Source organism: Prionailurus bengalensis, chromosome D3 (assembly GCF_016509475.1).
Source record: "Prionailurus bengalensis isolate Pbe53 chromosome D3, Fcat_Pben_1.1_paternal_pri, whole genome shotgun sequence".
Lineage (NCBI taxonomy): Eukaryota > Metazoa > Chordata > Mammalia > Carnivora > Felidae > Prionailurus > Prionailurus bengalensis.
Window position 1 is genome coordinate 33,906,671 of NC_057356.1, and position 24,867 is coordinate 33,931,537.

Here is a 24,867-nt window from a genome sequence, read left to right on the forward strand (position 1 = left end):
GGGTGTCAGCAGAGGTCTCCCTGGACACCAACTGAGCCAGCACCCCCGGGAAGAGGGGAGCCGGAAGCAAGGCTGCCCTTGTGAAAATACGTGAAAGAAGATGCCAGCCAGTGCCAGCCCGACCCCCTCCAGGACCGCCCCCGGGACAGGATAAATCCCCCTACCTGGAAGCAGGAGGCGAGAGAACCTGGACCCCACCTGTAGGTGTCTTGCCCCCCCCCCCCCCGCCAAGCTACATGGAAGGAGAGGGTTTCCCAAACCGGATGAAGGATGCAAGAGCCCAGGGGAGTCTGGAGTCTGGCCTCGCGTGGCCCGTCCTGACCCCTGGCCTTTGCTGCTTTGCCACAAAGGAATGATCACAGCAAGTGCCTTGGTAACAGTCTCCAGTCTGCTGGGAGTGTGAGAGTAGGGCCTCGGAGCTGGGAAACCGGCTGTCCTGAAGAAGGGCTAGCCATCAGGACTGGGAAGCCACCCAGAGTGACCTGTGAGCCTGTCTCCAGGGATGGCACCCTAGAGGGCCCCCTGGATGCCACAGGACAGAAGGCAAATGCCCCAAGTCCGAGCCAGGGTAACCGTGCACCTTGGGAGGGTGGAAGCGAACCAGGGCACAGAAGAGGGCCAGTGGGAACAAGACATATCTGGAGCAGCACGAACTGGGCCAAAGAAAACGTTTTATTGGAGTTAATTGCACCTGTTTCCTTTTACTCTTTCACATATATGACTATTAGAACGTTGAAAATTACATACGTGACCCGGATTATATTTTTATCGGACAGCGCTGGTCTAGATTATTTTCCTCATCAGACTTAACAAGGCAGCAAAGTCAGAAAGGAAAATTCTACAAAATATAGAAAGTGTCAGTGCTGCGCCCTGGGAATGAGGCCTATAAAATTCAATCTCACAACACAGGCATTCATTATTCAGCTCTCCTGGCAAAGCCCGCCCAGATGGACTTGACTCATCCGAGTCCAAATGCACTTGACCTCTGCAAGCAATTGGCACAGAATGAGGTGGGACACATGGACAACCCTCGTAAAGCATCTTAAGAGCCTGCATTTTCTTCCAAGTGCAGGGAGAGGTTATCAAAAGGCTTTAAGGAAGAGCAAGGCATGGGTCCACTTGTATTTCCAGAGCCCCGTTTTTGCCGCTGGGTAGAAAATGGACGGGAGCGGGGAGCCAGGAGGCCACTGCATTTGCACAGGTAAAAGCTGGTGGCCCCCCCAGGGTGTGCTGGCACAGTGGTTGACATCAACTCTTTGGGGAAAAGAAAAAGTCGAGAGAGCGGAAAAAGCCCTGATTCTTAGGGCTTTCTGTCAATTTCCATGGTGGCGCTACTCCCACCATGGCTGGTTACAAGCTACCGAGGTCAAGTTATCGATGACGAAGTTGGGGAGAATTAGCTACGGCTTATGCACCACCACCGCCTGGACCAGAAGATTCTGTGTCTCCCTCTCTCTTGCCCCTCCCCTGCCTGCAGGCTCTCCCTCAAAAATAAATATTTAAAAAAAATTTTTTTTAATGTTTATTTATTTTTGAGACAGAGAGAGACAGACAGAGCATGAATGGGGGAGGGGCAGAGAGAGAGGGAGACACAGATCAGAAGCAGGCTCCAGGCTCTGAGCCATCAGCCCAGAGCCCGACGTGGGGCTCGAACTCACAAACCGTGAGATCGTGACCTGAGCTGAAGTCGGATGCTCAACCGACTGAGCCACCCAGGCGCCCCTCAAAAATAAATATTTTAAAAAACAAAACAAAAAACAACGAAACCTTTTGTTACTGTAAAATGTGCTATCATTGCTGCTGCTGTCATGCTCATCGGTGACAAGAAGATGTCTTTTTATCACCAGGGCTGTGAGGTTCTAAAATGGCTATTTCTCACTCTGGTGGAATTTGTTTCTGGGGGCAGCGTTCAAGCAGGTTGGCACTCAGCATGGTCCCCCAGAAGGGGAAGCCTGAGCTCAGATGGACATCTGAGTTGCCTTTGTGGGCTGGGGCCGAGCCTGACCACCTGCAGAGAACCTTCCACCTCACAGCTGTGTCCTTGAGGGACCACGTCTGCTGGCTGTGGATGGGGTTTGATGAGAGAAGGTCTTCAGGGTCAAATGCATCAGGAAAACGCGGAGGTATACTATTTGTAACTATTTCCTTGCCCAGAACTTCTCTGAATCTTTTTAAAAAAATTTTTTTTTAACATTTACTTATTTTTGAGAGACAGAGACAGAGCTTGAGATGGGGCGGGGCGGAGAGAGAGGGAGACACAGAACCCGAAGCAGGCTCCAGGCTCTGAGCTGTCAGCACAGAGCCCGACGCGGGGCTCGAACCCACGGACCGTGAGATCGTGACCTGAGCCGGTCAGGCACTCAACCAACCGAGGCACCCAGGAGCCCCAGAACTTCTCTGAATCTTTAATATGCTATAGTGCATTCCAGAAAATACTATGTAGACTTTCTTAAACATTGAGCTGTTTTCTTAGAACTGTTTTCTCAAGGAGCATCTCATGAGAACATGGTCTGAGACACACCCTGGGAGATGCTACGTGCTGGAAGGGTTTCAGAAACCGCTAGTTGAGATGGAAAAGTGTCGGAGGGGCTCACTGCTTCTCCAGGATGCCGCTTAGAGCGTCTCTTCCTCTCTGGGGTGAGGAGATGTTTATTTTACTTAAAGTACGTCTCTCTCTGCTAACAGTTCTTACTTGTTGAGCCAACTCAGAAGCCCACCTAACACGGAGCTGAAGCCCACGCTCACAGGACCTCCCTGGGGAGGCTCCATGCTCCCTGCTCCCAAGCCGCCACCGCCTGGTGCCTGCTGTGGAACTGAGCCCCCGTGTCCTCTGATGGGGAAGAGGGTATTTCTGTCAGAAACTTTTAAATGTCTCCAGGTTGCTAGCCTGGGAAACCTTCCTCTAATCCAGTAATCCAGTCTGAAAGGAGAAAGAGGAGGGGCCAAGGACTTTGCATTTAGGCAACTTTGCGACTCTCTCGGGAGAAGGAATAAACCCAGTGGGGTGAGACCGAAAACAGTTACTTGGGGGCCTGGATACCAGGTCCCCTGCATCAGGCGTGTGTGAAACTCAAGGGGGGTCGGACAGGAGGAGCCAAATACATGCTCTGTTGTGCACACCCGGTCCGGTAGCCACTGGACCCGTGGGGCTATCGAGCATTTGGGGTGTGACTAGCGCGGCCGAAGAGAGGAATTTTACTTGGATCTCCTTTTGATTTCTTTCCATTTGAGCAGCTCCATGTGGGGATTATGTAGGGCAACACGCTCTAGAGCCGTGTTGCTGATGCTCTGGCGGTAGGTCTATTTAGAAGGTAGGGCAGAGAGATACTGTATTCTCAAAGCGGTCTGGGTTCACAACAAGGGACGTTAACCCAACCCTGGGCAGGGCACGTGCACATGTAGGAGGACATTACTGGTTGGTCACAATGCGTGGGGGACACAGCCAGCATTTAGCGGGCGAGAGTCAAGGAAAGCTAAGTGACCTACAGTGAGGGGGAACAGATCCATACAAAGAATTGCCCTGGCCAAAGTTAATGCCTCCTTACTCTCCACACCCCCCCCCAACCTTCCCCTCACCACCACCGGAAGAACTGAAAGTAGCCCAGGACAGAGCCTTCAGGAAGGCCCAGTCCTGTTCACGTCGACTACATAATTTTATGCTAAAAGAGTAATGACACGTAAATAAATATAACCAAGGGTTTGCCTACAGAGTGCACGATTCAGAGAGACACAGAGCTGCAAGTTTTCATCTGAGTGGTAACTTTGAATCCTAATCAGCCAACCTATAGTTTGTTCACAGTCCCTGTGAGCAGTAACTTTGGAGTTGGTCTGTGCGAAGCAGGGCCCGCCCTAGGCCACAGACCCAGGCGCCCCCCCCCCCCCCCCCCCCGCAGGCTCCCTTCAAGCCCGCTCTAAGCTTGCTCTGCAGCGCCACCTGGTGGCTGGAAAATTCTAACCCTGGAGCCCTGGAACTGTCCTGATAAGCCTAAATTATTATGCCCCCCAAAGGGAGGAGAGAAATGAGCAATAAATAAAGGTTCCATTCCAGAAATGTTTTCTGGCGGAAAATGGCATGAGGCGTGTCTTCAGAGCTCTGTTCCCAGGTGAAATCTGGGGAGGGTTTGAGAGGAGCGTCTTCATGAGAGCATGAACCCTGCAGCAGGCCTTCCCCAGGAGGACGTCCTCACCTCCAACACACCGCCCCCCACCTCCCATCCCCAGGGTCCAGGGAAAAACGGGGGCTCGGTCTGATTTGGGTCTATGGGCTTCCTGCCTCTCACGTGGGTAGGTGGCTTCCTTCAGCCCTGGTTGGAGGTCTTCACTCTCTGCTTCTCCATCCATTTTCCAAGGCTCCTTCCAGATGGACTGGCCATGTGCTCTCCCTGCCCTGCTGCCCCCACTGCATCTCTAAAGTGGGAGAGGGGTGCCTGGGTGGCGCAGTCAGTTAAGCGTCCGACTTCAGCCCAAGTCACGTTCTCACGGTCCGTGAGTTCGAGCCCCGCGTCAGGCTCTGGGCTGATGGCTCAGAGCCTGGAGCCTGTTTCCGATTCTGCATCTCCCTCTCTCTCTGGCCCTCCCCCGTTCATGCTCTGTCTCTCTCTGTCCCAAAAATAAATAAACGTTGAAAAAAAAAATTTTTTTTAAAAATAAAATAAAATAAAATAAAGTGGGAGGCCTCCGGCTCCTGTGTCAGTTGTCAGACAATCGGCGTGCACAGACTGGGTCTGAGGACATTTCTTTATTTCTTTTTTTATTTTTTAAATATGTTTATTTTTGAGAGATACAGAGACAGAATGAGAGCGGGGAAGGGGCAGAGAGAGAGAGGGAGATGCAGAATCCGAAGCAGGCTCCGGGCTGTCAGCACAGAGCCCGATGCGGGGCTCAAGCTCACGAACTGTGAGATCATGACCTGAGCCGAAGTCGGACGCTCAACCGACTGAGCCACCCAGGCGCCCCGGTCTGAGGACATTTCTAGAGGGCACCCAGAGAGGCCGACATGTGCCCCGCACTTGAGAAGGTGGAAGAGAAATCACAACAGGAAAACCATGGACCCACGCAAGCCAGAATCACAGCCGGCAGAGAAGCCCCCGAGGGTCTGTTGGTAAAGTACGAGAATCCTGTTCCCAGCAGCCCTTCCCTGGCATTCCCATTGGGTCTAGGGCTTGGCTACGGCAGACTGATAAAGTCTGGGTCCCCTTAGACCTCCCCACTTTTCCCTCACCCCCAGGGGTGTCTCTTAGCTTAATAATTCAAGGAAGATGGATCATGAGAAGGGGTCAGTATTAGCATGAGAAGTGCTATTTGTGTTTATTTACTCTGCACTGGAGAGCCTGGAAGGCCTTGGCCCCTTCCTGCTAATGACAGTGACAACATCTGCACTCCTATGGGTCCATCGCCAGCCCCCTTCTGGAATGAAGATCCGCAGGGCCCCTGAGGAACTCCTCCAGGATGGAATAACATCTGGGATACCAAGAGCGAGAAATGCGTACCTGACCTGAAGCCCTTGCTTCCCAGCTGCCACGGGTCTGGGCTGGGCTCCGGCACTTTTGGCCTTTGGCAGGCGACCAGTGCGATTGCACAGGGTCCACGCGCAAAGGGCCCCACGCCTGGGGTCATCTTGAATTTCTCAATAATCTTGTCTTTGGAGGTGTCTTTTGTAAGCCAATCTGATGGGATAGTGGGGGATGTGCCAGGGCCTTTGAGCCTTGACTCATGCGGGGTCCGCCTCCCCATCGTCATGGGAAGGCTTCTCAGCAGCCGGCTCCCTGCCCCTGCCCACCGACCTGGGGCCACCTCTGCTGGGAGGGCGGCCTGGGTGTGGGAAGGGTCGGCGTCAGGCATGCACCCCTGTGCAGAGGTGCACAGCAGGGCCAAGGGCCCATGAGGCTCTGCTCTGGAAGCACCCACATTGAATAGCGAATGCAAACACTATGATAGGCAGAGAGAGAGAGACACACACACACACGCAAAGAAACAGAAATTTTTTTTCTGTTTTTGAACAAAGGGGCCTGTTCTTTCATGTGACACTGGGCCCAGAAAAATCATCCAGTTGACCCTGGCTAGAGAAGGCCTCCAAACTCCAGACTCACTGGAGCTGGGTATGGGTCGCCAGCAGCTGTGGGGCAACTCGTGGCAGCCTTGAAGTTCTAGGTCATTTGGGGATCCTTGCATTTCCTCCCTTGTGCAGCTGTCCACAGGCACACCACTGATGCAGGGGGAGGCAGGAAAGGGGGGGGCAGGGCCACCGCTCACCATCCTGGGTAGCCACACGGTAACGTGCCAACCCATACATCCCGGTTGAGTAAGCACCAGCGGTGGGAGAAGTCGCCAGCGTCACAATGGCAGTCGGGTCCTGATAAATCTTAATACTTCTGTCCCATTCATCTTTCTTCTCGTGCCTTCTGCACCCTTCTCGGATAACACAGCTACAGAAACCCACTGCTTTTGCCAAGAGAATTGGTTAGGATTATCGCATTGCAACGTTTAAGCCAATGTTCAGCTCTGAAGATACAAGTCCGGACATACCTCTCATACGTCTGCCAGGTGACAGGACGGTCCAGCTTCCGGTGGGGTGTTCATCTGTCTATATGCCCACAGAAGCCACGGATATGGCCCCGGAGCTAAGCGGCTTCTGTAGAGATGTGGATGAGACAGCGGAGGATACGAAGAGGAAAACATTCAGAGACCGAGCCGTGGAAGATGCTGGAAAAACGCAAGACAGCTACAAAGCGACTTCCAAAATACGGGAAGAGATCAAAACGTGTTGCTCGTTCTACAACGCTCTACACATCACAGTTCAATTTTGTGAGTGAGTTCACGTAGCATGCTTGACGTCAGCCCTGAAGTTAGAAATATTCATCTGCACGGTTCTGGGAGGTATCACTCTGCCCCAGACATTTTATAAAGCCTCCCTCATCAAAATCATATTCAATCAAATCTCAAGAAACATTTGCTAACATCACAGTTAAAAGGAGCTATTGGCCAAAGGACTAAACCTAAACACACCAAAAAGGTGAAACCCTGGTTTCATTTTGAACAGAAATCTTCTGCAGGGGGACTTCTGCAAGCCGCCCATGCAATAAGCTATCGGAATGTCGCCTGTTCTCACCATCAAGGTCGTAGGTGCAAAGGAGGCAGGATGTTCCGCTCTCTTGAACTGGGAAGCCCAGGTTCTAGAAAGAGCTTCAGAGAGGCTTGAAGAGGAAAGGCAAAGTTTCTGTGTACAAGTTCTAAGATTTGAACAGCACAGCTCGAACCAATTTTGTTTTCAGATTCTCCAATCTCCGCCCCTCTGATGGATCGCCCCTGTGAAATCAAAGCCAGACTGGACCTCAGCTTCGAGCAATAAAACAACTTCAGGGTTTGGCTCTGATATCTGGAGAACTTGCAGCCTGAGACTCACCCAACATGGCCTCGCTGGGCTCTGGAAGGCAAATAGCCGAACGCATCTCCGTGTGCTCAGGTATTTCTCAGAGCCTCCCTGAGGAGGCTTGTGTCCTACAAGTGCCTTGGCCTAAGATCTAGCAGGGAATGTTCAGTCCCTCTAAATGAGGCATGGAGGGACAGGGAAAACAGAGAAGCTCCTAAGTTAACATTTCATGACCTTAGAAATGCTACGTCTACTGGGTTTGAAAGCACTGGATAAATATTGGCTAATACAAATTAAGAGTGACAAAGAACAGGACCAGAGACCAGCCAATTTCTTTTTCTTTTTTTTTTTAATTTTTTTTTAACGTTTATTTATTTTTGAGAGAGACAGAGCATGAGCAGGGGAGGAGCAGACAGAAAGGGAGACACAGAATTAGAAGCAGGCTTCAGGCTCTAAGCTGTCAGCACAGTGCCCGACGCGGGGCTCGAACTCACAAACCGTGAGATCACGACCTGAGCCGAAGCCGGACACTCAACCAACTGAGACACTCAGGCGCCCTGAGACCAGCCGATTTCAGTAAGAGCAAACGGAATACCATTTGCTGAGTGCTTTTGTTCCCGTATCTATTAATATTTATTCCGTGCCCACTATGTGCCAGAAACTGTTCTGAAAGACTCACAGGTGAGGGAGAGAATGAAGGCCCTGCTCTCATGGCGGCCATATTTTAACCTAATGGAGTTCACATTTACTTCACGATTCGTACACAAAAAACACATGCACACATGCCGTAATTCCAAGTACTGAGAAGCACTAGGAAGCAAAATAACACAGGATGAAGAAAGGGCAATCTGGAGAGTGAGAACAAATCCCACATTCTCTGGGAGGGAATGAACCCTAATTTGCTCAGCTGGAGTCAGAAGCCAAGTCTGGGACCAAACCACCGTGGCCAGGAGGGTGGGGACAGTGTCCGAACCTGACTGCTGAGGGCCCACCACACAGCCTGCAGAGGGAGGAGGGAGATGTTGGGCTGTCCCCCCACTCCGCCCCCAGGTTCAGAGCCACTGGTCCTGGTCTGAAGGCAAGCAGAGGTCAGCCTCCAAGAGATCACGGGGCAGTAGAGGACGCAAACGGAACTGTGGGAGAGGCCGGCAGGCAGCATCCTGGGTACGCAAAGCCCGAGGGCTGAGGCCCATCAGTCAGTCTAACTGGGAGGTGCCAACAGGCACAGAGACACAAGTCTCTAGCAGAGACTTGGCCTCAGTTGTCATCCGGCCACAATGAGAATAAAATGAAGTCTTAGATCAAATGACTTACGCCGGAGTCTGAAATGCAGAAGTTCGCAAGTTTGGCTGTCAAAATTGGAACGACTAACTGACCTTTTCTCTCCCAGAGTTCATGATCTCATTCATCCCTGAGCACCCGCTATTTGTCAATTACTCTGTGAGGTGCTTTGCATTTGTGAACTCAATCCCCCAAGCCCCTTTAAGTAGACGCCATGAGGCTCCTGTGGTTAAGTGAGGAAGCCAGCTTGCCCAAGATCCACAGCAAGTCAGCTGGGAGCACCGCGGGCTGGCTTGTCCAGGAGCCTGGCTCAACCAGCGCCGCACAAAAAACACAATATAGCTTCCATCAACTCTTAACAGAAAAGTCATACACGCTTTTCGAAGACCAACTAAAACACTTTACAACAAAACGTGCCTTACTCCAGGTTTATATTCTTATAGAAGTAATAACATTTTTCAAGAAAAATTTCTTGAATAATTAGTCAACTTCTGCACGAATCCTGGGACAGTCTTTACGTACTAAGACGCACTGGAAACCAAGTTCATTCCTGCTTTGTGTGCATCACAGGTCAGCTGAGGGCTCTGCTTACGGCTTCCCCTCTCAGGGCGGGACACGGGAGCATTCCGGATCTGAGTGGCAGGGGAAAGGGAACTCGTGAGTGTCCCTCCAGCAGTAAGTGGTCTGGCCTGGAAATGATGCACTTAACTTCCACCGCCTCCCTTCGTGAAAGAATTACTCTCTTGGAAGATGTATTAAAGTCTTCTACCTCAACAAGCAGCAGATAGTACAGTATTATACTAACTGGAGGATCAGTATCTTAAAAACTCAAAATAGTTTAAAGTAACTCCTAAAGGTACTTAACTGACTCCCAAAGAGCAGAATACAGGACCTAACAAAATACTGTTCTTGTATATGTATGGCTGGAAATCACATAAATGAGACTATGTTCTTGGAAGAAAGGAAATAAGTAAAGCGAAATGAGTAACAGTAATAATCATACTTTCATATCATATATATATATATATCATAGTTACAGATTTTATTTTCATAATATCTTCCCACTGAAGCAATAATCTACATTTCCATAACAACACATTTAATATTTTCTCATCAAAGAACTGAAAAAAATAGGAAGGAAGCACAGATTCCATACACAAATACCATACATACTCTATGTACAAAGAAATTCAATATATTAAATAGATTTGTAGATCAACTTCACTTACAATATAATAGAACACTGAGTATTCAATTCTGAGCATACTCATGCAGACTTCCACTTTGGTAAAAGTGATGGCGTGAGCTCTGCAAAAGGTTTTCCTGTTGTTGTAAACACACGTTTCCCACTTCAGACCACACTCAGGATACAGACTTCCGTGCATGGAACACTAAACTGCATGAGGATGGAACAAGGGCTCTTTCCTGGACACCACAGCGTGCGTCCTGCACATCAGTCCCTGAGCATGGGCAGGGAGGGGGAAGGAGGCTGCACTTGGAAGAAACGGAGCCTTTTACATTGCTAAGGGTCAGCTGCCCTGCGGATGCAGAATGCACTGAATCACTCCTCATTTTTAGAATGTAAAAGTTACCGATTTTTCCAAGGCTGCAATGGGTAATATGGTCTTTAAACAAATAGTCTAAAGTATCTTTTAAGTGCTGCCAAATCTGTTTAGACAGATGGTGACTTAGCTCACAGGAGCGTTAATATGAGGCTCCCGAAGTTTCCAACTAGATCTAAAGGGCACAGCAGCAATGGCGGGATCTTGGCAGCATTCTAGTATGTCCTTCAGTACAAATGTCTAAGTGCAGCTTTACTGAGATTGTTCAAAGTTAATCTCCATACAGTCAGTGAAAATGGGCTGCTACCAGAACTAGGAGAGCAACTTGGGGAATCCAAACATTGTATTTGTTAGTATTTTAAATAGGGTCTTCAATAAATCTGTCTCCCCTCCCACCCACCCCCACCCAAGAGCACCTGCCACATGAAGATAACGTCCTGGCTAAGCCCTCCTCTCCCTCGGCTAAAACCATGGCTAAACACCACACATCGTGATGGATCGGCCCTGGGGTCTTCAGGGAGCAGCAAACAGACACACGCTGCACTCGCATAAGGCCGGGCTCTGTGAAGACAGGACACGCGGACAGGAAACCACCCTGCCCGCAGAAGGCACCCTGCTGCTGACCGGTGCCTCTTTCCGCTTAGCAGACTGGGAGACAGAGGTGAAAAAGGAATGCTTCAAAAATAATCTCTTAGGAATACCCACCAGGACTAAAATGCTGGCAGTCAGTCCTTTAAACAGAAGTACTTCAGAAACCATTCTTCCCTCTCAGCTAAATGTCTATGGTATACGGCATTCCCACGTCTAGTTACCGTCCGGTTACAGCTCTAAGTGAATCGAAAATTATTTTGGAGGGAAGAAATGTTCTAGACTGCTGGGAATTAGAATGCATAAAAACAGTCCTCATTAATTCCCATTTAGTCAAAACCAAGTGGATTTGGGGAGAGCCGCTGTGTTTTTTTAGGTGGAAAAAATGCATTTCAAAGAGGAGCTAAATATGCCTTCAAAGGATTCAATTTACGTGTAAGACTTTAAATGTACCTTTCATTGGGCTAAACAATATTGTAAGGCCCAAAATAGCATCCTGTCCCAGTCTTGCCTTGGAAAAGACTTAGATTTAATAATTTAAATGTATCTGATATCACTGGGGATAAATCTCCTTTTCAAAACAAAAGTTTAAAATACTACTTTGTTTAACCAGTAAACTTTACTTTTAGCAGCAATGATTAAATAAAATGCAAAGAAAATTCTCTAACAATAAATTTAAAAAGCCCAAGAGAAAAGAATTTCTATGTCTACTGTCCCTTTTGTTTAGAACATCATTTGTGGCTTGCAAATTTCAAAATCAACTGTATTAAAATGTGACAATACATTTACCTGTTCATTCTTGCTGGGTGTCTTAGAAAGGCTCTTATGGACAGAAAAAAAAAAAGTTCTCAGGTAGTGGGTACAATGGGTGACTTCGCAAAATGATGACTAAAGATGAGTCTTTATTAGCATTTTCAAAACCATGACTGCAGTGAAGTCTGGATCCCCTTAGACAAGGTCCAAGTCCATGAACGGCATGTCAGAAATTTCCTCTTCCTTTCCATGGAGCCAAGACCCTAGCACAGGCCTCCGGCGTACTCGTCCTCGTCTTCCTCGGTGGCAGGGGCAGTGGCGCCTTCAGACTTAGCCTGTGGTGCTGCAGATTTCTTCTTGATTCCCCCTCCTGGAACCACCAAACTCAGGCCCAGCTTAGCATACTGTCAACGACAAAACATGTTCTCAGGAGCTGGATGACCAGAATCTCAGTGTGCCACGTGTCAACAGTAGTTATCTATACGAGACAGATCTTAGTTCTCTACCAATACTACCATTTAGATGGACGAACACCCACAGCACAACCCACACTGCTCTGCCAGCGGATGGCTCATGACCGTAACGTGACAGGTACGCAACCAGTAAAAACATCAGTTCTCTGCCACACCTAGGAATCTGAGATCATTGGGACCCGCTAAGTAGTACTGGCAGGTACCTACAAAATAAAGATCTGTGCAGTAAATGAGAAGTTAAGCTAGAGACAAATTCTTCAAAAATCATCAAACTTACAAAAACCTACAGAAGAATTTATCAAGAAAAAAACCTATATACATCATTACAAAAAACCGAAGGTCTTAAGCTGCTCTAACATCAAATCAAATGAACAGGGGCTCATCAATCTACTGAAAAGGGAAGCACACAAGGGAGACCCACAGACACGGCTCGCGCTCTGTATACGGCACTGTGCGAGGCTGTTTCCCACATGCATATCTATTCTTCGAGACAGGTGGGCAAGACAGGGACCTGCTGCTCCATTCTTACAGATGAGTTAAGTGAGGCTTCCAGAGTTCAGGAGTTCAGTAATACCCCGTGTCACACAACCAGCTGTCACGGAAGTGGGCCTCCGACAAGGCCCCTGAATTACAAAGGCCACTACCTGAGGAGCCTCTTTCGGTGAAGCCTAAAAGAAAACTCAAACTAAGGGACCTACAGAGGTCTACGGGAGGCGGGCAAAGCTGAGAACTGGAACCGAATTAAAAACTACAGATATGGTCAACAGTTAGAAGGCTAGATAAATGGCTGTGAACCCACATGGCTGACATCTCAACAGTCTAAGACTATGGTGAAATTCAGGGCAACTGCCGCATTCCTTGTCGGGCAGTAGCCGGAGGTGAAAAATAGACGGGGAACATCTCACACACCCACAGGAGAAAAATGATCTCACTAGAAGCCTCCACCTTTGAAGGGGAAAGAAAAGAGGCCACTTACATCATTGTCCATGTACTTGAAAAGGGGCGAGTTGCAGACCTCCGACACTTGGTCTTGGTCTTGCTGGTCATAGCCTTCAAGGAGCTGCTCCAGGGCGGCGCAGTCCTCGCTCCCGCTGAACCCTGGAATGCTGCGTGCGGCAAGCACGAGTCACACGTCTCCACCTGCCCCCCCGCCATCCTGCCCCCCAGCAAATGTTTGGCAATATCTGGAGACATTTTTGTTAACAAGTGGGTGGCGGCCTGGGATGCCCCAGATGCCCCACAAGGTACAGGACAGGCCAGACAGCAAGGAATTATGTATGCGCCCCAAAATGTCAGCAGTGCCCAGGCTGAGACCACTCATTTGAACTACCTTCAGTAAGACATGATCCTCCTGTAACATATAATCTGAGAACATTTCTTTACTCCTTTTTTTTGTTGTTCTTTTTTTCTTAGAAGGCAAACAGAACAAAATCATTGAAGTCATTCACTCCCACGAAATCCCCAGGAGAAAAACACAGGGAAGATTCCAACTTGTCAAAATCCTGCTGAAGTGGTTAGGGAAGTCCTCCCACCACTATGAAATGTATTAAAAACCAAAAATGGCTTCAGGACCAATAGCAGCTGTCTAAGCAGTGGTCTGACACTGAGAACTACAGACGTTAACACCGCACATCCGGGCAGCGCTGCCTCCGTCTTACCTGTAGCTCTCTCTGACGCACCTCTCCGCGGCCACGTAGTCACTCCTGTGCAGGTGAACTAAGACTTGAGCGATTGTCTTCTAAAACAGAAGAGGTGATTACGGCCCAAATTTACATCTGTTTAGCAAAGTCAATCCCCTGACATCTGGAGTCATATGGAGACTTATAAATTCTTAGTAGCTTCCACAGGACGCGTGAAGGAAAACACACAACGGCACAGGTCAAACTGTACTGTGCTCACGAGCCACGCAGGGTCTTGCTAAATGAAGGCTGATTTAGGGGGTCCGAGGCAAGCCTGCAATCCCACTTGCTCCCAGGTGTCCCAACACTGCCAGTCTGAGGACCACACTGAATAACACAACTAAGAACACAACTACCACACGCTGTAAGAAAACGTCTCTTAGGTATCTACATAGGCTCAATCTTGAAAAAGGAATGAAAAAGAGGGGAGACCTGTGACGCCACAATAATACTCTGGAATTCTTTGACAGTAGGAAAAAGACAAATGAATGAATAAAAACTTTAGGTAATAGGAACAATACTATCTATAAGCCCACAAAAGCATCATTAAGACCAAAGATATGACTGATAAGATCTTATTGGCAGAACGGCTCTTCAAAACGGGTTTTTCAATCTTTTTCCGTTCTTCAGACAACTTTTACTGATCCATCTTTAAGTTCACTGTATCTTTTATCATCTCCATTATCAGATTAAGTTCATCCAATATTTACTGCAGACATTGCCTTTTCAGTTCCAAAATTCTCATTTAGCTCATCTTTAGTTTTTATTTAAAAAAAGAAAGAGAGAGAGAAAGAAAGAAAAAGAAGAGGAAACAACAGTGCTTTTGTCTATTCATCTGTTTGCCTTTCTACCTCATAGGCCAGTTGCAACAGCTGCTTCAAAGTTGTGAAGTTGTGGGGCGCCTGGGTGGCTCAGTTGGTTGGGCGTCTGACTTCGGCTCAGGTCATGGCCTCATGGTTTGTGAGTTCAAGCAATGCGTCGGGCTCTGTGCTGACAGCTCAGAGGCTGGAGCCTGTCCTCCGATTCAGTGTCTCCCTCTCTCTCTCTCTCCGTCCCTCCCCTGCTTGCACTGTCTCTCTCTCTCAAAAATAAATAAAACATTTAAAAAAAAAAAAAAAAAAGGTTGGGAAGTTGTGACCTGGTAATTCCAACATCTGGGGCACCTCTGGGTGGGCGTCCACTGTCTTCTCTTGAAAACTGGCCGACTTCCTGGCTCCTTCTGTGTGGAGCGCTTTGGGGCTGTATCCTGGACACTGTGGATGTTATGCTGCATAGACTCTCCTAGAATTCTCAGGGGAGCATGGATGCTTTCAGCAGGCAATACCACAGGCAGGCTCAGACTGCAGGTTCCGTCTGCGGCTGGTGGGCAGCGGCTCTGGTCTTCAGCGCCTCTGCCCTGCCGCTGTGGCTCGGCCCCAAGCAAGAGTCCTGCCAGGGTGCTGTGGGCCCTGGACAGTGGTCAAATCTTACTTCAGCTCCCAAAGCCTATGCCCTGCTGCTCTGGGTCTGTCCGGCACACACGGAGCTGGAGAGTAAACCCAGAACTTGTGTGGGCGCCTGCTCACACCCACACTCGGGATTCCCTTCTCCTTACTGGGCGTTCTACCTTGCTCTTAGCTCATCGTCCCAGCTCCTCTGGCCAAAGAGACTGATAAGCCTCTTGCGGTGTTTCATCTGCCTGCACCATCGTCACAGCCATTGACATGACTAGGACTCACCCTCAGAACAAAGCCATGGGAGAAACACGGGATAGATGGGTCCCTCCAGTTAGAAACATGGGGTAGATGGGTTTTAGCTGCTGGAGCCTCGGCTGCCGAGCTCCAGGACTGGGGGCCTCTCTCAAGCAATGCCACAAGAAAAATAGGGAAAACCCTGGAAACCATCTCCTGTACTGGCTGCCTGTCCAAGTGCTTACTCACCCCCTGCTTTTATTTTTCAGAGTCCAAGAATTTTTATATTTTGTCCAGAAGTTTTAGCTGTAATCAGCAGGAGAGACAGACTATAGGGGGCTTACTCCATCTTGCCCAAAATTATTTTTAAAAATATCCATGGAATCCAGTCCTAGGTACACAGTTACACCAATATGAAAAATTAACAAATATAAAGCCAAAATAAGCACTTTCAAAGCATACCTTATAACAAGTTGGGTAATTCTCAATCTCCTTATAAATATTTTTTTCTTTCTGAATAGAAAGTGCTGCCTCATCAAACCTAAAGACAAAACAAAGAAATGTCAAACAAGGCAGCTCTAAATGACCTAAAGGGAAGATCGCCTTTGTATTTGATAGCACAGACTTTAGCGAAAATAACACATAAAGCACTTTTAGCTCAGTAACCCAGTTTCCATGAGCTCTGCACATCTGGCTTATGTTTTTGTTTGTTTTTTAATGTTTATTTATTTTTGAGAGACAGAGACAGAGCACAAGCAGGCTCCAAGCTCTGAGCTGTCAGCATAGAGCCCGATGCGGGGCTCGAACTCATGAACAGCGAGATCATGACCTGAGCCGAAGTCGGATGCCTAATCGACTGAGCCACCCAGGCGCCCCATGGCTTATCTTTGAAACACTCCACTCACCCATTCAGGCATCAAGCAGACAGACAAAAAGCAGCACGTAAGGATAAGTTACTTCAAACAGAGAAGTTTAAGTCTGGTAAAGATCACCCATTAATGAGCCATCTATCCAATTCAACAAACTGCTCTGTGAATTTCCATGAAAAGCATTAGACAAGCCCTGATTTAATCACCCCAGAGTTCTTTCCTTCCACTAAGGCCATCCAGACACCCCAAGGGCAGTGCCTCACAGCTGGAGAGTTCTTTCCCCAACTCTGTCCTCACCACCACACGCTCCACTGCTGCCCAGTGAGCCAGGAAAAATGTCCCTTTCGTCCTCACCATTCACCGGTTTCAATGAACTCTCATCCGTTTTCCTTTTCTTCCATCCCACTCAGACGGCAGGATGAAGAGGAAAGGCACTGCTAACACTGTTCCCCCCGAATCCCCCAAGGCCCTCGCCCTTCCCGTTCCGCAGCCTCAATCCCAGCACACCGTACACAGCTCATCTCTTTCTACAGGCGTACCATGGCCCCGTCCTGGGACTCCCTTCCTGGCACCTAACCCTTGCCTCAAGAAAGTGTGCAGGCCTCATCCCAAAAGTCAAAAGGGCAAGCAGTCTGCACTGTTTGGATGCAGAGGCAAAGAGCTGTTTCATAACCCAAATTAACGTATAAAAATGTTAACAATTATCTTTTTAAAAAGATAATTTTAAAATTACGCCTGAATAGTTGAGTCGCATATGCATGCACACACCACACACACACAGTATTGGCTTGGTTTAATTCTTATAAATTAAATTGAATTTCTGTGGGCCTTACCCTGGCAACTTAATACCTCATACAATAAGAGCACCTGTTGGGATGAGCAGTGGGCATTGTATGTAAGCGATGAACCACAGGAATCTACCCCCAAAAACCAAGAGCAGACTTTACACACTGTATGTTAGCCAATCTGACAATAAATTATATTAAAAAAAATAAGGCTAACTGGATAAATACATTCTGAATTTCTTAAGCCCAACTTGATAAATCTGGGGAACAAAGCCAGTTTATAAATTGCACATGGTAGCAGAATTCTAAGACTGTTCCCCAAGATTCTTGCTCCTTATATATATCCTTATGTAGTCTTCCCTTGAATGTGGGCATGACTTCTAAATATGATAGAACTCACTCCTATGAGGAGTGACTCAGTGACTAATCAATGGACTTTGAGTGAAGAAGAGAGATTGTCTGGATGGGCCTGACGTAATCAGAAGAGCTCGTAAAAGGTCAGAGATTGAAGTCAAGAGACATGCTCTCACCAACCTTGAAGAAGCCACAGAACTACTATCTTGTGAACCGTCCAGAGGGCACATGCCAAGGAACTATGGGTACCTTTAGAGCTGAGGACTGCCCCCAGGAACATGGAGGTAATTCTTAATACTCCTAACAAAACAAAATGCATCTGGTTTTGCTGAAAAGAGAATAAACTGTTTTTGATCTTCCTACAATTCAAAAATAAAATAAAATGTAAGCCCCACAAAAATTATGTGCATACGGCAGGAAATTGTCACAGGACTTCACTCAACCCGGTTTTCAATGGACATCTATCTCCCTCACAATAACTCAAACTCCTCCACGGCCTCCTGAAATCCAGAACGTATTTTTAACTACCTACAAAACTTTCAGCCAATTCATCACATTGCCAACTAAGCTTAATATCACCCTAATAAACCTTGGCATCACAAAGGACAGGACAGGACAAGGACAGGAAACTAGTTATGTTCAACTAGTACCTACACCACATACAAACACCCAGTTCTCCCTGTGTTTACAATCTAGTGACTGTCTCAGCCACCAGAGGAGAGTCTGAGAGAGCGCCTTAGAAGTGGGGAGTCAGGTAGTGGTGGGGGTGGTTAATTGATACAGAAGTCAGATTCTCCTCCTCACTGAGAATTATGACAAAGCTCTGGAAAGCACTCTGACTTGGTTCACTGTGCACCAACCACTCAGTGTTACCAACCAGCTCAGCTGCCTCAGAACTTCTCTGGAAGGCACAGGAATGGTCTGTTAAGTCAAACCAACTGGAAGGGCCTGTTCAGGGAGGGGACACGGGCACTGGTGTGGACTGATTTAAGGCCTCACAGATGGAACCTAAATGAACTCTGACTCACTTCTGAATTATGGCTCTCCAGAAATGTGGGAAGAGCACGAGACTAATACCAATATATTAAACAGGATATTTAATGTCACTATACTTAGAAACTACTGTTAAGTTATGACTAAATATTACAGAATCACATTAATGTAAAAATATATTATTCTAAATGTAACAAACATAAAATTTAAAATTGCAAGCTATACTCTATTAGATGCTCTTTCTATAATTATATAAAATTACTATTTTAGTTCTTTTGGACAACTGACAGCCCCAATTGAGATTAGAATCAAAGTATATATTCAAAATACTCAAATATCATATAAATTCTCACAGCTATCTTTTTTTAACATATATCCTCCAGGTTTTTCTCATCCCATACTACTGAAATTCTGACGGCAGTACTATGACAGCTGACTTGTAACTCTTTCATACTATCCATACCCAGGGATAGTTTTCAAAACATCAAATTCCTTACCACTCCTGAATAAATTCAAATCAATCTTTCTGTTCTTATAAAACTTAAAGTATTGCCATAAAATTTTTGTTCAAGATACTACATAAAATACTATTTTTCAATGCACCTTTACTAAAAAGGAAGAAAAAAAGCAATAAAACATTCATGAAGTCAATAAAAGACATACTGGCTGCCCTAGACATATAAATGCCCCCCTTCCAGCATCTCCATACCACTTTCTCGGACTGTGAAGAAAACTCCGTATTTGTTCTAGAATAATGGTTCTCATCACACACGCTACAGCTGACTAGTAACTTCTGGGAATGGTGGTGGCTACTGCTTGGCCGGGGACCATGTACATGTAGCTAGAAAAGGCGGCTCAGCTGCCCTCCTGGGGAGCTCCTCCTGGCCCCCTCCTTCCCTTTGCTCCACCCCCTAGAAACCAGCTTTAGATAATCTCAGTCTGGACAACAGGTGAGCAGATGTGCAAGCAGAAATACCCTGGGGAGACTGAAGCAGCGCGCACTCGTGCCCAGAGCAGGCCTGACTTTCTGTCCCTAGCTCCAACTTCGCTTCGGATGCCTTCAGTGGTTAAGGGACCTCGGTCGGGCCTTAAGAAGGCTCTGGAGGTCTGCGGGGAGGACTGTCAGGGAGTGGATGAGAAGAGGACAAAGTATGCCAGGGCATGCCTGTCTGCCCTGGGATGAGAAAAGTCCAGGGCACCGTTGCCTGTCTCTCCAAGTGCGAGGCTCTGCTCAGAGAATCAGAATCCAGGTACACTTCAGCTATGCTGCACCACCTGGGACCATCACCACAGACAGCTCTGTTTCTATAAGAAACCCTTTCAGGGACTGACCTCAACTTACTATATCACCGTTTATAAGCTGGGAAGCGTTGGAGTTAGCATTCCAGTTGTTTGGATCTCTAGGAAGCTTAGATAAGTAAAATGAATAAATGTAATGACCCAAGGCTTATGTATATGTTAAGTTTTGCCTCACGGTTTAATACAAAACTCTTAATTTAAAATCACAACAAAAATACTACGCCGTTTAGCCCAACAAAAAAATCCTAATCAATGAAAGAAGGTCCTATAAAGTAGCAAATCTAAATGAAAACACACCAAAGTTATTAATTCTATATTAATTTATTCCGATGCTACTTTAAACCTGTTTGAATTATATTTTACAATCTATTGTCTTCATGAAGAAAACATTTAATTCAGTCTCAGAAAAAGGTCAACTGATTCTTTAGTCATTTGTTTTTTGATTCCTTCACAGAATAGATCTTGGGTCTTTTCTGTCACGAGGGAAGTAGGGGCAAATTTAATGAGGTTATCTACCTTCAGATTTACAGTTTTCTAAGTGTGTTCACCTTAAATAGTACTAAACAGTGTCTTGGCAAACAATTTTATTAATGACAGAGAGTGCCTACTAAGCTTAAATTAAGGTAAATGAATAAAAATAAAGGAAAATCCAGTAGCATTCTAGGTTTCTGGGGTCCAGCTATTTATGCATTAAGTCATATGTTTAAAGGATAAAAAAGCAAATACCCTATTTAATCACAATATTTGACTGTCAAGAACTGGTCAATTTCCCTGGGTGAACATTGGGGGATCTTGTTATTTATGCCTGTACAGCAATTTCTCCTCAAGAGAAACATGTTATAACCCAACCAAATAACGTATCAAGACAACTGCTCTCCCACACTGCTGAGCCAGGTTTTAACCAATAAAACCACAATGCATGATACATTTTGGCATCAGATTTACAAAAACAGCAGATCTTTTAATATTTAATTCCATGTTCCATCTTGTAGACATTACTCTTTCTACTCGGTGGCCTGGTGTGCCTGTGGCTTACACCAAATAGATTAACAAGCCATTCCCCACATTACTTAACGGTTCCAAATGTGGACTGAAGGTTTACATGGACACACAGCAACACAGTTTTGGAAATCTTACCTGCGTCCTCGGACCAGCAGTCTGGAGGCTTTTCCTAGTAATTCAACTGCCTGTCGTAAGCGTTCCTCATTCTGAAGCAATCAGAGAAAAGAGACAGTTGGCTGCTTTAATCTAGGAATCTTCTTTTCCTCCCAATAATTATTTGATAAAAAAGTAACAGCACTCAATCAAAGTGGGCAGGGGGAGAATGCCAAAGCTGTTAATCCATTTTATTAACTGTCTAATAAAAAACTATAGTTCAACTGTGAGCACAGAAAACTTTAAAAGCAGTCACTGCATTTCTCTATTTTCCTACAGAAAATGAGCTTAAACATTCTAAGTATACTTAAAGGAAAAAAGTAAAATTCAGACTTACTTCGAACACATTTGCTGTCTGTTGATATAACTGTACAGCCTTTTCTGGATCTACATTTTCTATAAGCCTATGAGACAAGAAAATTGTGGACTCCTATGAGAGATAGAAAACTTGTTTTTCCAAGGACCTTATTAAGACAAAAAGCCAATGGCTCCTATGCAGACTTGTGTTCCACACACTCACTTTCCAGCGCGTTCCAAGGCCATGGCTGCCGTGTCAGGGGTGCCGTTTTCCAGATACATCATGCTGGCTTTCTCAATCAGCTGAACGGCCTCTGGTAGTTTCTGCATCTCCTTTAGGCAAAGGATAAATGCATCAGCTTAAGCACAGAATTAACAATCAGAAATTCATTTTATTCCTTATTCATGAAAGTAGAATTTATTAATTTTAACGTCTGAATACGTTATACGACAGATAGATTTAAGATGAAATGCCTTCACGTGGTTACTCTCCCCCATCAAGTTCATTTTGCCAAACTAAAAACGTTATCAGTTGAGTTCTACAGAGTTCATCACCACTTTAGAGTTTCAGAAAAGCTCTACCAACGGTAGAAACCAAAACCCTTGCTCTTGACTGTTTTGTAGGATTTATAATTCTCTGAACACTTACTGAGTCCCTACCAGCTGCGAAGCCTATGCCAAAGGCTGCAAACCAGCAGCTCAAGGGCTGTACGTCATTTCCAAGCGCATCTTGCTTGAACCATTCAGTAGTTTTAAATCAGAAACTTTCACAAAGGTTCTGTTTTACAGCTTCCTATTTTAAAAAAATATCACAAGCTCTGGCATCAGCAGGTTTTCATTCCCACATGGCAGGAGTGGGTTGAGGCTGAGCGGATGTCCCGGGAGGCGTGGCGTCTCCTACAGTGACCTCCTCTCTCCGCACTCCCCTCCACACTCCCTGCTGTCCTATACGCCCAGGCCTGCCTCAGTCCCCACTGCCCTGGGCTCATCAGAGTCTGCAGCCCTTTTCCACAATGAGTGCCACCAACACGTTAACTCCATGCCTCACTAGGAGATCATAGGTCTCAGCATCCTGTGGTCCTTACATCTATTATCTCCAAATCTAAACTCTTTTAGAAACAGAACAATAATCATTTACAAGCCAGATATAAGGTTTATGTGGCATTGTCCTACTTAGGGTTGACATCCTTAGATCTTAAAGTAGGCTCCATGCAGACGTTTCATGGGTTGTTTTCAAATCTGCCTGTTCAGTCACTCACTAAGTTGGCAAATTCTTTAGGATACAAAACCTGTTGGTCTCATTCTTACTGATGTCCACATATAACTTTTTCATTCCTTAGCTAAGGAATAAACAAGGATAGGCTGCCATCTGAAAAGTTACACTATTTTATACTCTTCCCCATGTTCTTGTAGCATGGCAAAATCAAAAGGAAAATAAAAACATGCTTATTTTCAGCGGTTTTGTGCCTGAGTCACCCTACTGCTTCTGTGGAACAACCAGGATATGAAATCTAACAGTCGTACAATGACAGAATCAGGGGCGACTCCAGTAAGTGGTGTCTTCCACTCGGCATCCTTCCACATATTGTCACTTCCTAAGCCTTGCTGGCAGATGATTACGAAGGTCTGTATGAATGGAAATTTCAACCCACGGAATTAACGCTGAGCCAAGTAGCTCAGGACCCCTAATCCTGCTAAGGACTGTCCAAAGGCATTTAATTTAAATACAAGAGCATGGCAGAAAGCATTTTCTCTTGTCTCTTCCCCTACCTACTAGGTTTATTTTTCCTTCATTCAAAGCAGTGCCTTCAAATCCTCAAATTAAACCAATACTACCACAACGGAAATGATGTCAAAATAATATCTTTTTATGAAGACTCAAGTCTTAGCCCAGCTGTTAGAATATAAACTGAAGCTGTGAGGATTATAAATTATAGTGGTCTAGCATTTCTGTATTAAGAGAGTGGATCCTAATAATAGCCACAAATGAGATGACACGAGCCACCTGGGAGCTTCCTATTTCTCAGGGGGACCTGGGACAGCAGAAGGTCAGGGCAGACACCCAGCTCCTTCGGCTACAAGAGAAATTCTAGTTGCTAAGAAACTGCTGATAACCTGACCTGCATCACCAAATCTGGTTGCAGGTTTTATCCAGAAAAGCTTTACTACAACGGCAACGTAACAGTTTATCACAAGGAAGCACCATAATTTATTTAAATATCTTATTAAAAATTTAGATAACTGCCATTTTTCTTAAGCAATATACAATAAACATTTTTACACATAAATCTTTGCTATCTGTCTCTTTACAACAGAGTCACAGAATTGGAATTCCTAGGTCAAAGGATATGGAAATTCTTAAAGCCCGTGATATATATTTTGAAAGTAATTTTTTAAATGGCATTAAAAAGAAAATCTCCATGAAAAAGTTAAATGTAAATAGTAAGATACATATGTACATAGAAAAATGACTAAAAGAAAAAAATAAACTCATTACTAACGTTTTTTGGTCCTTCCAGTTTCTAAATGTTCTACAATGAGCATGTATTCTTTAAAAAAATCAGTTAAGATTATAAAAGTCATTAAAATTAAAAAAAATAGTTGTACTAAAGCATGAGTTCTTAAAGCTTCATAATAATTCAAACAGCTTTTACCGTATTAGGAAACATAAAAATGGAAAGGAAATGTTCTATGTCAACTGCTACTTGGCATGCTTTGTAAGTGTCATAAAGTTACATGTTTTTTCTCACCACAACAGTGTATTACTTCCCAACCTGCTTTAATGAGGCAGAAATACGAAAAGCGGCACAAGCACATTAGCCAACTATTCCATTCAACAAGAATCAGAATTAAATATCAATTGCTTAAGTCTAAGGTTCTTTTCAATGCCAGCTTTTATAAAACAAGCAAAACTCTCCTTTCTAAAACCCAAGAGTGGGGTGCCTGGATGTCTCAGTCCACTAAGTGTCTGACTTTCGCTGTTCATGAGTTCAAGTCCCGTGTCGGACTCTGTGCTGACAGAGCAGAGCCTGCTTCCGATTCTGTATCTCCCTCTCTCTCTCTGCTCCTCCCCCACTTGGGCTCTGTCTCTGTCTCTCTCAAAAATAAATATTTTAAAAAAAGTTAAAAATAAAAATTAAAAAAATAAAGCCCAAGAGTAACAAAAAACATGTATTTGTAAATTTTTACTGCATTAAAATCTCATGAAGCTCTCAGGAGTAGGGAAATCTCCCAAAGAGCTGTTTATCAACAAGCTCCTGGTTACAAAGCATAGAAATTTGTTCCTGGTTTCCTCCATTAAGTTTTCTCTTAAATTTCACCTTTAAAACTCCCTATCTTAAGACACACAGAATATACTTTGGAAATAAAATCGCAGCACCTCTCACCTTACAGCAAGGAGACTTTTCAATCTCAACACAAATTTACTTTAACACCTTTTAGTTAATTCATTTTACCTACAGAACAGTTGTGACACAGTACTGACCTTCAACATCATGCCAGCTTGCTCATAAGCTCTGCAAAGAGAATACAAGTTCTCAGATGAGATCTTAATGAAATAAGGAGGAGGAGAAACTTTCTACCACAGATAGGAGAAGTTAGATCAATTAAAATTGGCTCAGGCACTATATGCTGCTTTAGGCCTTGAGTAACATTTTTCTTCTTGTTATTTTTGAGGGCAATAATGCCTTGGAAACAACTGACATCTGAGTTAAAGGGATTTTACTTTGCAGATGCAAAAT

At 45.6% G+C, this 24,867-nt stretch overlaps 1 protein-coding gene across 1 annotated transcript in view; it reads right to left on the minus strand.

Annotated features, from left to right (window-relative positions):
* Window positions 1-9,671: 9,671 nt before the first annotated feature.
* Window positions 9,672-24,867, minus strand: part of NAPG (NSF attachment protein gamma) — a 28,155-nt gene continuing 12,959 nt past the window's right edge. Inside the window, exons 5-12 of the mRNA XM_043558274.1 lie at window positions 24,612-24,642; window positions 21,351-21,460; window positions 21,168-21,234; window positions 20,813-20,883; window positions 15,838-15,916; window positions 13,685-13,764; window positions 13,003-13,132; window positions 9,672-11,957 (exon numbers count right to left, since the gene is read on the minus strand). Coding sequence (XP_043414209.1) covers window positions 11,817-11,957; window positions 13,003-13,132; window positions 13,685-13,764; window positions 15,838-15,916; window positions 20,813-20,883; window positions 21,168-21,234; window positions 21,351-21,460; window positions 24,612-24,642 — 709 coding nt within the window. The 3' untranslated portion in view covers window positions 9,672-11,816. The remainder of the gene's footprint in view (window positions 11,958-13,002; window positions 13,133-13,684; window positions 13,765-15,837; window positions 15,917-20,812; window positions 20,884-21,167; window positions 21,235-21,350; window positions 21,461-24,611; window positions 24,643-24,867) is intronic.